The sequence below is a fragment of the Aptenodytes patagonicus genome, chromosome W, assembly GCF_965638725.1.
Source record: "Aptenodytes patagonicus chromosome W, bAptPat1.pri.cur, whole genome shotgun sequence".
Classification (NCBI taxonomy): domain Eukaryota; kingdom Metazoa; phylum Chordata; class Aves; order Sphenisciformes; family Spheniscidae; genus Aptenodytes; species Aptenodytes patagonicus.
Genome location: NC_134981.1, coordinates 29,602,053 through 29,615,936, shown reverse-complemented (window position 1 = coordinate 29,615,936; position 13,884 = coordinate 29,602,053). Strand labels below are relative to the sequence as shown.

The following is a 13,884-nucleotide window of genomic DNA, read 5'->3' as shown; positions in this document are numbered from 1 at the left end:
GAGTGCACCCTCAGTAAGTTTGCAGATGACACCAAGTTGGGCGGGAGTGTTGATCTGCTCGAGGGTAGGAAGGCTCTGCAGAGGGACCTGGACAGGCTGGATCGATGGGCCGAGGCCAACTGTATGAGATTCAACAGGGCCAAGTGCCGGGTCCTGCACTTCGGCCACAACAACCCCATGCAGCGCTACAGGCTTGGGGAAGAGTGGCTGGAAAGCTGCCTGGCGGAAAAGGACCTGGGGGTGCTGGTCGACAGCCGGCTGAACATGAGCCGGCAGTGTGCCCAGGCGGCCAAGGCGGCCAATGGCATCCTGGCCTGTATCAGAAATAGTGTGGCCAGCAGGAGTAGGGAAGTGATCGTGCCCCTGTACTCGGCACTGGTGAGGCCGCCCCTCGAATACTGTGTTCAGTTTTGGGCCCCTCACTACAAGAAGGACGTCGAGGTGCTGGAGCGTGTCCAGAGAAGGCAATGAGGCTGGTGAAGGGTCTGGAGACGAAGTCTTATGAGGAGCGGCTGAGGGAACTGGGGTTGTTTAGCCTGGAGAAAAGGAGGCTGAGGGGAGACCTCATCGCTCTCTACAACTACCTGAAAGGAGGTTGTAGCGAGGTGGGTGTCGGTCTCTTCTCCCAAGTAACTAGCGATAGGACGAGAGGAAATGGCCTCAAGTTGCGCCAGGGGAGGTTTAGATTGGACGTGAGGAAAAATTTCTTTACTGAAAGAGTGGTTAAACATTGGAACAGGCTGCCCAGGGAAGTGGTTGAGTCCCCATCCCTGGAAGTATTTAAAAGACATGTAGATGAGGCGCTTAGGGACATGGTTTATTGGGCATGGTGGTGTTGGGTTGACGGTTGGACTCAATGATCTTAGAGGTCTTTTCCAACCTCAATGATTCTATGATTCTATGAATATCTGCTTCAGAAAACTGGCATCTTCATTGGTCAGCATCTTTCAATATTTTTATATAGTCAATCAGCAAACACAGAGGAACTGTGCCTGCCTCAGCTTTTTAAAAATGTGCGCTTGGTACTCTACCTGCGTTAACTTGAAAAGAAGTACATGTTTTAACCAGGGATGTCAGACTTCATTCGTACAGGGTTTAAAAGATGTACTGGGTGTTGTCACCCACTGTTCCCAAGCCCACTGTTGTCACTGCAGGCACATGCTGCTGTAGTTCACCTGTTTGTATCTAAAGGCAATTGTGCTGTGTGGATTTTTTTTGAGTTTTTAAAACTAATTTAAGTTTAAAGCAGACTCTAGAAAAGATTTCTTCTTTGTACCTCTCATGGTCTGCAGTCTATGGAAAACTCCATTCTTTGTATCTGGGCCCTGCAGGGACTCCCGTCGTACCGCCCCAGCCAGGAGCAGGGCAGATGGAGGCACCCAGGTATCGGGCACCTCCCTGGGGATGGGGGCAGGCTGAGGCCAGGCCAGAATGTGGGCCTGCAGATGGGTTCAGTTCGGTGGGACCCATGGCCGGGCAGGGCATGGCTGTGGGGAGCTGGAGACCGGCCCTGTTGTGACGTCACTGGGGCAGGGGATGACGGCCCTGGGGGGGCTGACATGGGGTCCTGGGCTGTGGTCAGGGTGGGGGAGCCCTGCGGGGGTGTGCAGAGACGTTAGGGCTGGGAGTGCTCTCAGGGCCCGGACACATTGATTTCATGCAGAAGTGAATTCCACTTTGGTTCTGCTCTTTATACATGATACATGGAGACCATGATATGGGGTACAACAGCTCCATCATGTAAGTGGCCGAGGGAGCTGATTGTCCTCACCTTGCACAGGTTTCTGAACCAGTGAGATTGGCAACTGAGTGTTTTCTGTTTTTCACAGCTACTATGGCTTGTCTATCTGGTTTCCTGATGTCATTAAACATCTGCAGTCAGACGAGTATGCGTCCCGAGTGAAACATTTCCACAATGAGGAGGTTTCACATTTTGTCTTCAACTTCACACTGGAAAATCAGATTCACAGCAATGGAGAATACATCAATGACAGGTTTAGAGATTTCCTAATGTCCTGACTTTGCTGGAATGAATAAATGCATGTTTTAAAGCATGTCCTAATAATCTAATATTTTTCTTCGTTAACTAATCGTCGCAGTTTAACCCCAGCCGGCAACTAAGCACCACACAGCCACTCGCTCACTCCCCCCACAGTGGGATGGGGGAGAGAATCAGAAGGGTAAAAGTGAGAAAACTCGTGGGTTGAGATAAAGACAGTTTAATAGGTAAAGCAAAAGCCGCACAAGGAATTCATTTGCTACTTCCCATCGGCAGGCAGGTGTTCAGCCATCTCCAGGAAAGCAGGGCTCCATCACGCATAACAGTTGCTTGGGAAGATGAACGCCATCACTCCGAACGTCCCCCCTTCCTTTTTCTTCCCCTAGCTTTATATGCTGAGCATGACATCATATGGTATGGAATATCCCTTTGACCAGTTGGGGTCAGCTGTCCCGGCTGTGTCCCCTCCCAACTTCTTGTGCACCCCCAGCCTACTCGCTGGAGGGGTGGTGTGAGGAGCAGAAAAGGCCTTGACTCTGTGTAAGCCCTGCTCAGCAATAACTAAAACATCCCTGTATTATCAACACTGTTTTCAGCACAAATCCAAACATAGCCCCATACTAGCTACTATGAAGAAAAGTAACTGTATCCCTGCCAAAACCAGCACACTAATAATAGATGATTTTGTTACTTTTTAATGGGAATTTATTTCTCTTGATTTCTTATGACTTGATCTTGAACGGTGCTCTGGAGCATGGGAAGAAGTGGACCTGTACATGCCCTGGTGGTTCCTGTGTGAGGATCCTCCATGCAAACCCAGCTTCCTTGCCCTCCCGAAAAATAAACTGAAAAGCCTAAGTTAATGATACTTCCTTTCACAGTGGTATTCAAAGGTTTTCAGACCCAACACATGCGGCATATTGTAGGGGGCTGGATGTACTTTCATATCTGTTGCTGGTTCTTTTCTTGTATCGATGAAAGACGCTTCTGTGAAAACGTTGAGCATTGAGAGGATAGGATTTTATCACAGAAAAATAAAAGCTAAACATTACTGTAAATCAATAAAAAGTATGAACATCTCTAAAATGGGAAACAACACGTTCGCAATGCCTTTTGTGTTTTTAACTGAATCTGTGCATATTAAGGCTCTATCTAGACTTTACAGATAACTAGATAACTTAGGGGGAAATTAAACACAGCTGGTTTAGGTATCTGGTTTCTCTTAAGAAATATACAGAATAACCATGTGAATGGTCTCCTGGATGTTATGGTGCTAATTATTACTTCCATAGGAAAATGTATATCTAAGTGAATAAAATTAATGATTTTGGTATTCAGGGCTTTTTTTTTTTATAAGAACTTGAGTTTTGATGCAGTTAAAAGTCTATGCATTGCAGACAAAAATGAACAGTTATCTCATTTTTAACCTAGCCATAGATTCCCAGTTCGATTCCTTTCCAGGAGGTAGATGTTCTCCTAAAAGCAAAGAACCATTTACTGTCATTAAGTTTTAGTTGGTTTGCACTCTGTCAACTGAGATCTTATCAATTTAAACTGAAAATTCTTGTAAAACACTAAATCTAACACTAATCTCCTCTAAAACACTAATTTACTCTTTCAAATGTGCAGATTTAATAGGCCTATGACAGTTATTTGAGATTCACAAAACATTTTCCACAGTAGTATGGACTCTTGATATTCTTCCTCCACAAATGTTTCAATGCTCCACTCACCCCTAATTTCAGTGTTTCCTTCATGTTATTTCTTAACTAGAAGATTCATCAATACTTTTTACTTCATTACATTTCTGTTGGGTTTGAATTCAAATCGTTGCAACACCAATTTTAATATACTCACAAGATATTTCCTGTCCATCAGTGCATCAGAAGAATGTAGGACATATAGTCTGTCATTTCTGTTCCAACTGACTAATCTAATTGCTAAATTCTCTTTGTTCTCCTCTGGAATTAAGCTACATTTTAAAACAGAAAGTGCTATATGAAAAATGATAATGAGTTGACACTGAACGCCAGCCTGATTTTAATTAGTCTGTCATAAATGAGAAATGATATAGTAACTAAAACTAATGGGTTGAAAACACCATTTTTCTGACCAATACACAAAGAGAATTCATTAGCTAATAAGCCTTTTCCTGTGATAAACACAATTAGCTTTTGCTCTCCTTGCTCATAAAGATGTGATTCCAACAACTTTATTGATGAGAGAGTTTAATTCCTACTATTTCATAGGTAGCATATTTTGTGTGTTCCTATTCCTACTATTAGTCTTGTTATAAGAAAAATATTTAGCTAGTCACACCAGGTTTAATTAGAGTAGAGCCAGGTCTGTGTTCAGAAGGCTTTGCCATTTTAACAGTTCTTACTGTCATATAACTATTAAAGCACTGCTTTTCAAATTGTTGCCACTTTGGGTGAAGTCTGCCAGCAAAACTGCCCTTTTTTAGTTGTAGCTTTTTCCACACCCTCATGTGAAATAAAAGACATCACAAAAATAATGATATATTGCTACATCTGTCTTTTTTTTTGGTTAGCATAATGTTAGTTGATATGAGTATACTAGAAAAGGCTTACAGCATTGTTTTAGCCTAGTAATGTTGAGGTAGAAAGTTACTGCTAGTAATACACTTTGTCCTTGACTTTTTCTATGAATGACTTGATTTACAGTCATGATCAAAGACCTAGGAGTTAAATGAAAGTCAGTAGGAAGAAGGATGTTTAGAAATAAGAAAAGCTACTGACAATTTGTTTGTGCATGTTTTATGTACACAGTAATTGCAATTGCATCCACAGACATAGGAGTAACAAACACGTACTTCCAGTTAGATACCTAGCTGTATAACTGCCAATGTAATTGTTGTGTTCATGTTAAACCATTTTGTGAAACCATTTTTAAACACTTGGACCAGTGTGTTTTGGATTTGAGTCTGACACAGTGCCCAGTGTGTTCATGTGGAAAAATAAAGGTTCTTTCAAAAATTCTTTCTTTTCAGCTTGTTGGTACTAGCAGGCACTTGTTTGTTCCAAGAGACCGGGTTTCTAGAGCCTGAGCTCCTAATTTCCAACTGTAATGTCAAATTACAAGTAATAGTGATTTTACAAAGCTATTCCATGATTGTCATGACATTGGTTTTTGTGGATGATTAAGGGCAAGTAATAACTGAAATACTATCAAAGACATTGTATTACTGGTTATGGCTGGCAGCTATGTGGAGCTATTTGTCCTATTAATGTTTTTTCTGAACGATAGTATTCTAGAATCAGCTAATTGTTAATTATGTTTCCAGAATGCCTTTAAGGAATCACTGTTTCTGGGGTTAAGATTTTTTAGACCTGTGTAGCTGTGTCAGCTTGACCTGTTGCTCTTTCTAACATATGAAGGTAGACTGACAGAAATTATTTGTATTGAACAGGTTTATTATGATGAAATTTAAATCAGTAACCTTTGAAGATTCCCATTTTAAGAATTGTGTGTTTGAAGACATTACTTCACTGAACACGTACTTCAGGAACTGTACTTTCGTGAATACCACCTTCTACAACACAGGTATTGCAAGAAAAAACCCTGAACACCCATTCTTTAGCTGCATGTTCTCATCTTACTATATTGGACTGTTTATAATTTCTGGATTTCTAATAGGGCATACAAGAAGCCTTCTTGTAGGGAATAAAAAGCTATAAAAAACAACAGGCCTCAGTAATGTAATACCAGAAAAGAGAAAGGATCACACGCCATTGGAGATACCGCAGGCCTAATATTGACTCAGATAATAAACATCACTTTGATTTTAATAATCTCTACAAAGATTCAGTCTGGAGAGGAGAAAATATGTTTACAGCTTTACTGACAGCTTTAACTAGGTGTATTTTTATTTGGTCTAAATGGGACTGGTGAAATAAATTGTTCTATTGTTGTAGTGGTTTAACCTGGCAGGCAGCTAAACACCACAAAGCCGTTTACTCACTCCCCCCTGCCCTGCAGTGGGATGGGGGAGAGAATCAGAAAAAAAAAAAAGTAAAATTCGTGGGTTGAGATAAAGACAGTTTAATAGGACAGAAAAGGAAGGGAAAATAATAATAATACTAATGATGAAAGAATATACAAAATAAGTGATGCACAATGCAATTGCTCACCACCCACCGACCAATGCCCAGCCAGTTCCCAAGCAACGGTCACCCTTCCCTCAGCCAACTCCCCCCAGTTTATATACTGAGCATGACGTCACATGGCATGGAATATCCCTTTGGCCAGTTTGGGTCAGCTGTCCTGGCTGTGCCCCCCTCCCAGCTTCTTGCTGGCAGGGCATGAGAAGCTGAAAAGTCCTTGACTAGTGTAAGCACTACTTAGCAACAACTAAAACATCAGTGTGTTATCAACATTATTCTCATCCTAAATCCAAAACACAGCACTGTACCAGCTGCAAGGAAGAAAATTAACTCTATCCCAGCCGAAACCAGGACAGTATCCACCCCTTATTCTATACCATCTACGTCATGCCCAGGTCCCCACACTTCATAATACATCCCAATTAATCACCACCACTTTTCCTGTCTTTTGATATATACACACAGATATCATTCCCTTAGTCTATGGGCTGTCCCTCTAAAATGTTTGTTGAGTTCATTTAGTCCATGACTTTGGCCTCCGTCTCTCATAACAGTCCTTCAGGGCAGGAGAGATGGTGTGTGGTGTTGGATTGTTGCATGCTGAAGCCAATTTTGGTTGCATCACCACTGCACTTGTCCGGTTCTATCATCGCTGCACTTAGCTTGGTTTCATCAAAGTATATTCTTCATTAATATGGGTGATTCTTACTGTGATACCATTGATATGGCATATAGCCACCACAGAAGTGATGATATACAGTATTACATAGCAATTAACAGCATACAATTCAAATCATTGGCTATTCTCACCCAAAATCAAATCCCCTTGAGGTACACATCGGACTTCTCCATCCTCCCGCATTATCCACCAAGGGCACCCAGGTCCTTGAGCAAAAGCAATCCCATGGACGGGTTTGCCTTTGCCCGAGGCAGGAATAACCCAGACTGTTTTCCCCAGCATATTTTTATGTGCACTACAGGGACTTTATTCCCATCTACAGTACGTACAAGTTCTGACTGGGCAGGGCCTGCTCGATTGGCAGATCCCCTCGTGTTGACTAACCAGGTGGCCTTTGCTAAATGGGTATCCCAATGTTTGAATGTCCCGCCACCCATTGCTCTCAGTGTAGTCTTTAACAGTCCATTGTATTGTTCAATTATCCCGGAGGTTGGTGCATGATAGGGGATGTGATATACCCACTCAATGCCATGGTCTTTGGCCCAGGTGTCTATGAGGTTGTTTCAGAAATGAGTCCCATTGTCTGACTCAATTCTTTCTGGGGTGCCATGTCGCCATAGGACTTGCTTTTCAAGGCCCAGGATAGTGTTCCGGGCGGTGGCATGGGGCACGGGATATGTTTCCAGCCATCCGGTGGTTGCCTCCACCATTGTAAGCACGTGGCACTTGCCTTGGCGGGTTTGTGGGAGTGTGATATAATGGATCTGCCAGGTCTCCCCATATTGATATTTCAGCCATCGTCCTCCATACCAGAGGGGCTTTAACCGCTTGGCTTGCTTGATTGCAGCGCATGTTTCGCATTCATGGATAACCTGCGCAATAGTGTCCATGGTCAAGTCCACCCCTTGATCACGAGCCCATCTGTATGTTGCATCTCTTCCTTGATGGCCTGAGGTGTCATGGGCCCACCGAGCTAGAAATAATTCACCCTTATGTTGCCAGTCCAGATCCACCTGAGCCACTTCAGTCTTAGCAGCCTGATCCACCTGCTGGTTGTTTTGATGTTCTTCAGTGGCCCGACTCTTGGGTACGTGAGCATCTACGTGACGGACTTTTACAACCAGGTTCTCCACCCGGGCAGCAATATCTTGCCACAATGCGGCAGCCCAGATGGGTTTGCCTCCGCGCTGCCAGTTGCTCTGCTTCCATTGCTGCAACCACCCCCACAGGCATTTGCCACCATCCATGAGTCAGTATGGAGATAGAGCACTGGCCACTTCTCTCGGTCAGCAATGTCTAAAGCCAGCTGGATGGCCTTTACTTCTGCAAATTGGCTCGATTCACCTTCTCCTTCAGCAGTTTCTACAACTTGTCGCATAGGACTCCATACAGCAGCTTTCCACCTCCGATGCTTTCCTACAAGACGACAGGACCCATCAGTGAACAGGGCATATTGCTTCTCATTTTCTGGTAGTTTATTATACATTGGGGCCTCCTCAGCACGCGTCACCTCCTCCTCTGGCGATATTCCAAAATCTTTGTGCTCTGGCCAATCCATGATCACTTCCAAGGTTCCTGGGCGACTGGGGTTTCCTATTTGAGCCCGTTGTGTGATCAGTGCAACCCACTTCCTCCACGTAGCATCAGTTGCATGATGTGTACAGGGGACCCTCCCTTTGAACATCCAGCCCAGCACCGGCAGTCGGGGTGCCAGGAGGAGCTGTGCTTCAGTGCCGATCACTTCTGAAGCAGCTCGAACCCCTTCATATGCTGCCAATATCTCTTTTTCAATTGGAGAATAGGCCTTGGATCCTCTATATGCCCGATTCCCCTGGTGCTTTCTGCCAGAGGCTCCAGGTAGGGCCATTCTCCCCGGCTGCGGTGTAGAGCACATTTTTTACATCTTGTCCTGCCCGGACTGGCCCCAGGGCTACTGTATGAACTATCTCCTCTTTAATTTGTTCAAAGGCTTGTCGTTGCTCAGGGCCCCATTTGAAATCATTCTTCTTTCAGGTCACTTGATAGAGAGGGTTCACGATCAGACTGTAATTTGGAATATGCATTCTCCAAAAACCCACGACGCCTAAGAAAGCTTGTGTTTCCTTTTTGCTAGTTGGTGGAGACATGGCTGTTATTTTGTTGTTCACATCCATTGGGATCTGACGATGACCATCTTGCCATTTTATTCCTAAAAATTGGGTCTCCTGTGCAGGTCCCTTGACCTTACTTTGTTTTACGGCAAAACCAGCCTTCAGCAGGATTTGGACTATTTCCTTCCTTTTTTCAAAAACTTCTCCTGCTGTGTTGCCCCACACGATGATGTCATCAATGCATTGCAGGTGTTCCGGAGCCTCACCCTGTTCCAGTGCAGTCTGGATTAGTCCATGGCAAATGGTGGGGCTGTGTTTCCATCCCTGGGGCAGTCGGTTCCAGGTGTACTGGACGCCCCTCCAAGTGAAAGCAAACTGTGGCCTGCACTCTGCTGCCAAAGGGATTGAGAAAAATGCATTAGCAATATCAATTGTGGCATACCACTTGGCTGCCTTTGACTCCAGTTCGTATTGAAGTTCTAGCATGTCCGGCACGGCAGCACTCAGCGGTGGCGTGACTTCATTTAGGCCACGATAGTCTACTGTCAGTCTCCACTCTCCATTAGACTTCCGCACTGGCCATATGGGACTGTTAAAGGGTGAGAGCGAGTCTTGCTGATCACTGTTTGGCTCTCCAGTCGACGAATCAGCTCATGAATGGGAATCAGGGAGTCTCGGTTGGTGCGATATTGCCGCCAGTGCACCGTGGTGGTAGCGATTGGCACTTGTTGGTCTTTGACCTTCAGCAGCCCCACAACAGAGGGGTCCTCCGAGAGACCAGGCAAGGTGGACAGCTGTTTAATTTCCTCCGTCTCCAAGGCAGCTATACCAAAAGCCCACCGGTACCCTTTTGGGTCCTTGAAATACCCTCTCCTGAGGTAGTCTATGCCAAGGATGCACGGAGCATCTGGGCCAGTCACAATGGGGTGCTTCTGCCAGCCATTCCCAGTTAGACTCACTTCGGCTTCCAATACAGTTAGCTGTTGGGATCCCCCCGTCACCCCAGAAATACAGATGGGTTCTGCCCCTATGTAGCTTGATGGCATTAGGGTACGCTGTGCACCAGTGTCTACTAGAGCCTTATACTTCTGTGGGTCTGATGTGCCAGGCCACCGAATCCACACAGTCCAGTAAACCCGGTTGTCCCTTTCCTCCCCCTGGCTGGAGGCAGGGCCCCTCTAGTCCTGGTCATAGTGTCTGTTACTCACTTCTTGTAAATGCGAATCAAAAGTCCCTTTATTAAGATTGGAAGTAAAATCAGCCCTTCTACTCTGTCTGGGGAACTGCCCGCTGGAAACTGGAGCAGCAATTTTCCTGGAAGAACCTCTTTCTGTGATTGTTTTCCCTTGCAACTCACATACCCGTGCCCCTAGGGCTGAGGTAGATTTTCCATCCCACTTCCTCATGTCCTCTCCATGGTCACGCAGGTAAAACCAGAGGGTGTCCCATGGTGTATATCCACTATATCCTCTCTCCTGAGCAGAGGAATGCTGACTCCTAATGGCTGAGATACTGGTCCGTACAGGTGGGGAGTAGGACCTATCCTCTCTGAGTTGCTGGACCTCCCGGGACAGTTTCTCCACAGCCGAGACGAGGGAGGAAGAGAGACTTTCTTTGTATTGCCGGAGTTGACGAGCCAATTCATCCACAGTTTGTCCCTCTCCATCTTTCCAGGTCATCACTGCCAATGAATTGGCATATGACAATGGTGTACTCTGTACAAACTTCCGCCACATGAGTTCTGTGCACTTGACTTCATCTGGATCTTTGGAGAACTGCTCTTTCTTCAGGTCATCATAAATCACCTCCAGCACGGCTAATTCCCTCAGGTACTGGATACCTCTCTCCATGGTGGTCCACTTGCCTGGGTGACATAGAACATTTTCCTTGAAGGGATACCTTTCCTTCATGCCTGACAGGAGTTGCCTCCAGAGGCTGAGGACTCGTGTCCCTTTTCCAATCGCTTTGTCAATGCCCCCTTCCCTAGAAAGGGATCCCAGCTGCTTGGCTTCTTTACCCTCTAATTCTAGGCTACTGGTTCCATTATCCCAGCATCGGAGCAGCCAGGTGACAACATGCTCGCCTGGACGACGACTGAAATCTTTTCGCATATCTCGCAGCTCACTCAGGGATAGGGATCGGGTGGTTACCATCTCATTTTTGGGTTCTGCCTCTTCCTGCTCCTGTTCTCGTGATGGTCCTGGTTCATCTTCATCCCTTACTAAACAAGTTGATTTTCTTGTCTATTTCTTCTTGTGTATAAGGGTGACCGATACTAGCACGGGTTGGTTCTCTGGTTCAGCCACAGTGCCTGTCGTGGGGATTTGAGTAGCCACAGTACCTGTCGCAGGGGTTTAAGTAGCTGCAATGCCTGTCGTGGGGGCTGGAGTAGTTGCAGTGCCTGTCACCAGGGTCTGAGTAGCCACAATGCCTGTCGTGGGGTTTGGAGTAGCCGCAGTGCCTATAAATGTGTTTGATTAGCCGCAGTGCCTGTCAACGCGATTGATCTCTGGATGGTATTCTTAAATAATTGTTTAACCTTGAACAAGATCACGACCTGAACCACATTCAGGAGACAGTGCAATAGGACCATGCTGGTTTGAACATCCCAAGGATATTCAATATTCTGAAGAGATGTTGCAACTGGCCTGAAGGAGAAAGGGAAGGTGAAGGAGCGGGGGAAAGTGTCTCCCCTCATCTCCCCCGTAGATTGTTTCCCCGAGAAGAAAAGGGAAAAGGTGTAATTATTAATAGTTTCTGAAAAGTGGCTCCTGAGGTACGGAGATGATGGCAATGCTGAGTACAAATATGGAAGTACAAATACAAAAATTAGTCTCATGACCAAAAATTTTATCACATCATAAACCAGTAGTGTTACACAGTGCAGCAAAATGATATCCTTGATCCAGCTCCCAGAGGTGATAGACAGCACAACAGGGAACATATACAGCAAGTAAGGTGTTACATAACACGACTTTGAGAGCAAGCATGACAACTTTGAGAGTGAATTAATCAACATTGTGACCAGCGACTGTTAAACCAATATGATGAATGCTTATAACAAATTTGTCTTAACATGCTCTGGTCAGATCTGTCGTTATCTCAACCCTTCGTGCCCCACGTTGGGTGCCAAAAGGACTGTTGTGGTTTAACCCGGCAGGCAGCTAAACACCACACAGCCATTCGCTCACTCCCCCACACCGCCCAGTGGGATGGGGGAGAGAATTGGAAAAAAAAAAAAGTAAAATTTGTGGGTTGAGATAAAGACAGTTTAATAGGACAGAAAAGGAAGGGAAAATAATAATAATAATAATGATAATGATAAAAGAATATACAAAATAAGTGATGCACAATGCAATTGCTCACCACCCACCCACCGATGCCCAGCCAGTCCCTGAGCAGCGATCACCCCTCCCCCGGCTAACTCCCCCCAGTTTATGTACTGAGCATGACATCATATGGTATGGAATATCCCTTTGGCCAGTTTGGGTCAGCTGTCCTGGCTGTGCCCCCTCCCAGCTTCTTGTGCACCTCCAGCCTTCTCAGTCGGTAGAGCATGGGAAGCTGAAATGTCCTTGACTAGTGTAAGCACTACTTAGCAACAACTAAAACATCAGTGTGTTATCAACATTATTCTCATACTAAATCCAAAACACAGCACTGTACCAGCTACTAGGAAGAAAATTAACTTTATCCCAGCCAAAACCAGGACAATTGTGCTTGCTGTGGCATGGGGATCTGAGTTCAGGATTCAAAGTACCTTATCTATAATCATTCCCAGACTACTAAGTATTCTACCAAAAATAGGAATGCGTATTTTCCTATGTTTAAACAGAGGACTCATTTTTTTCAGTTTAATACAATGTAAGTGAAAATAGAATATGGCCAGCTAAGCTTGTTGGAATGATGCGGCACTTCTTATCGCTTTCCTGTAACTCCAGCAATCACAACAGTAATAGAGTTATGTTTCAGAACAAGCAGTGCCCAGCTTCCTTTGCCTGGAAGGAAAGTATTCTTGATTCAGCGTTAAAAGGCTGACAGGAGGAACAGAAGGAAAGAGGAAAGTATAAGGAGAGATCTCTGAAATGGTATTCGAAGAAGAATGGCCTGAACTGTTGCATGTTCAAGCTGAAGACAAAGCTGCCTGCTCAGAAATGAAAATGGGTTTAATCTGAATTCTGTAGGAACATTTCCCTTTAAAAGAAGTCAAACCAAGCTGGGTGCAATCAGCAGTCTCATCTGAAAGGCTATCTCTTGTGGGAATAGAAGGTCTGATACTGAGCAGGACCAAGTGATAGAAACTTGCAGATATCCAGTGCTTTTTATGCAAGACCAGCTGGTGCTGAGAGGTCTTAACCAAATACAGTCCAAGCAGAGCTGAAATACATTAATATAATTTGCCTAATTCCAGGCCTTAGTTGCTCTTTTTCATGAGCTTTGCATATTTTTCTATTAAGATAAAAAGTTATCAGCAATAACTAGTCCCATTTTACAAAGCAGTGAAAGCTCCTAGTTGTCATTAAAGTTGCCTAAACTTGAAATGTTTTTAATCAAAAGCTGCACATGAAGTCAGCTGTTAGCTGAAATCTTTCTTTTTCTTCTTTCCACAGATCTCGAGCAATATAAATTTGTTGACAGCGAACTGATAAATTGCACATTTTTCCACATCAGGACAGGATGCACGATTTCTTTCAATGACGACTACAGTGCCTACTGGATCTACTTTGTTAATTTCCTGGGAACTTTGGCAGTGTTACCAGGGAATATTGTGTCTGCTCTCCTGATGGATAGAATTGGACGGTTAACGATGCTAGGTAGGGGCTTCACTTTAGAGTACAACACCAACACCTAAAGCTCTCCTGATAAAGTAACATGTTCTCTTTTTAAAGGATTTGGTTCAGAGAGATGCAGAACATTCCTTCTACAGATACTTCATTTATGTGGTATTCTAAGTGCAGTTTTAAAAAGCCCCCAGTTTAGAAACTCTAGGAA

The 13,884-nt window shown here is 44.6% G+C and overlaps 1 protein-coding gene across 3 annotated transcripts in view; it reads left to right on the top strand.

The window, feature by feature from the left end:
* LOC143172018 (synaptic vesicle glycoprotein 2C-like) overlaps positions 1–13,884 on the top strand; it is a 161,832-nt gene that overhangs the window by 131,742 nt on the left and 16,206 nt on the right. For all 3 annotated transcript variants that reach the window (XM_076361232.1, XM_076361231.1, XM_076361233.1), the window contains 3 exons: positions 1,830–1,994; positions 5,430–5,563; positions 13,503–13,706. In XM_076361232.1, the coding sequence (XP_076217347.1) occupies positions 1,830–1,994; positions 5,430–5,563; positions 13,503–13,706 (503 nt within the window). The remainder of the gene's footprint in view (positions 1–1,829; positions 1,995–5,429; positions 5,564–13,502; positions 13,707–13,884) is intronic.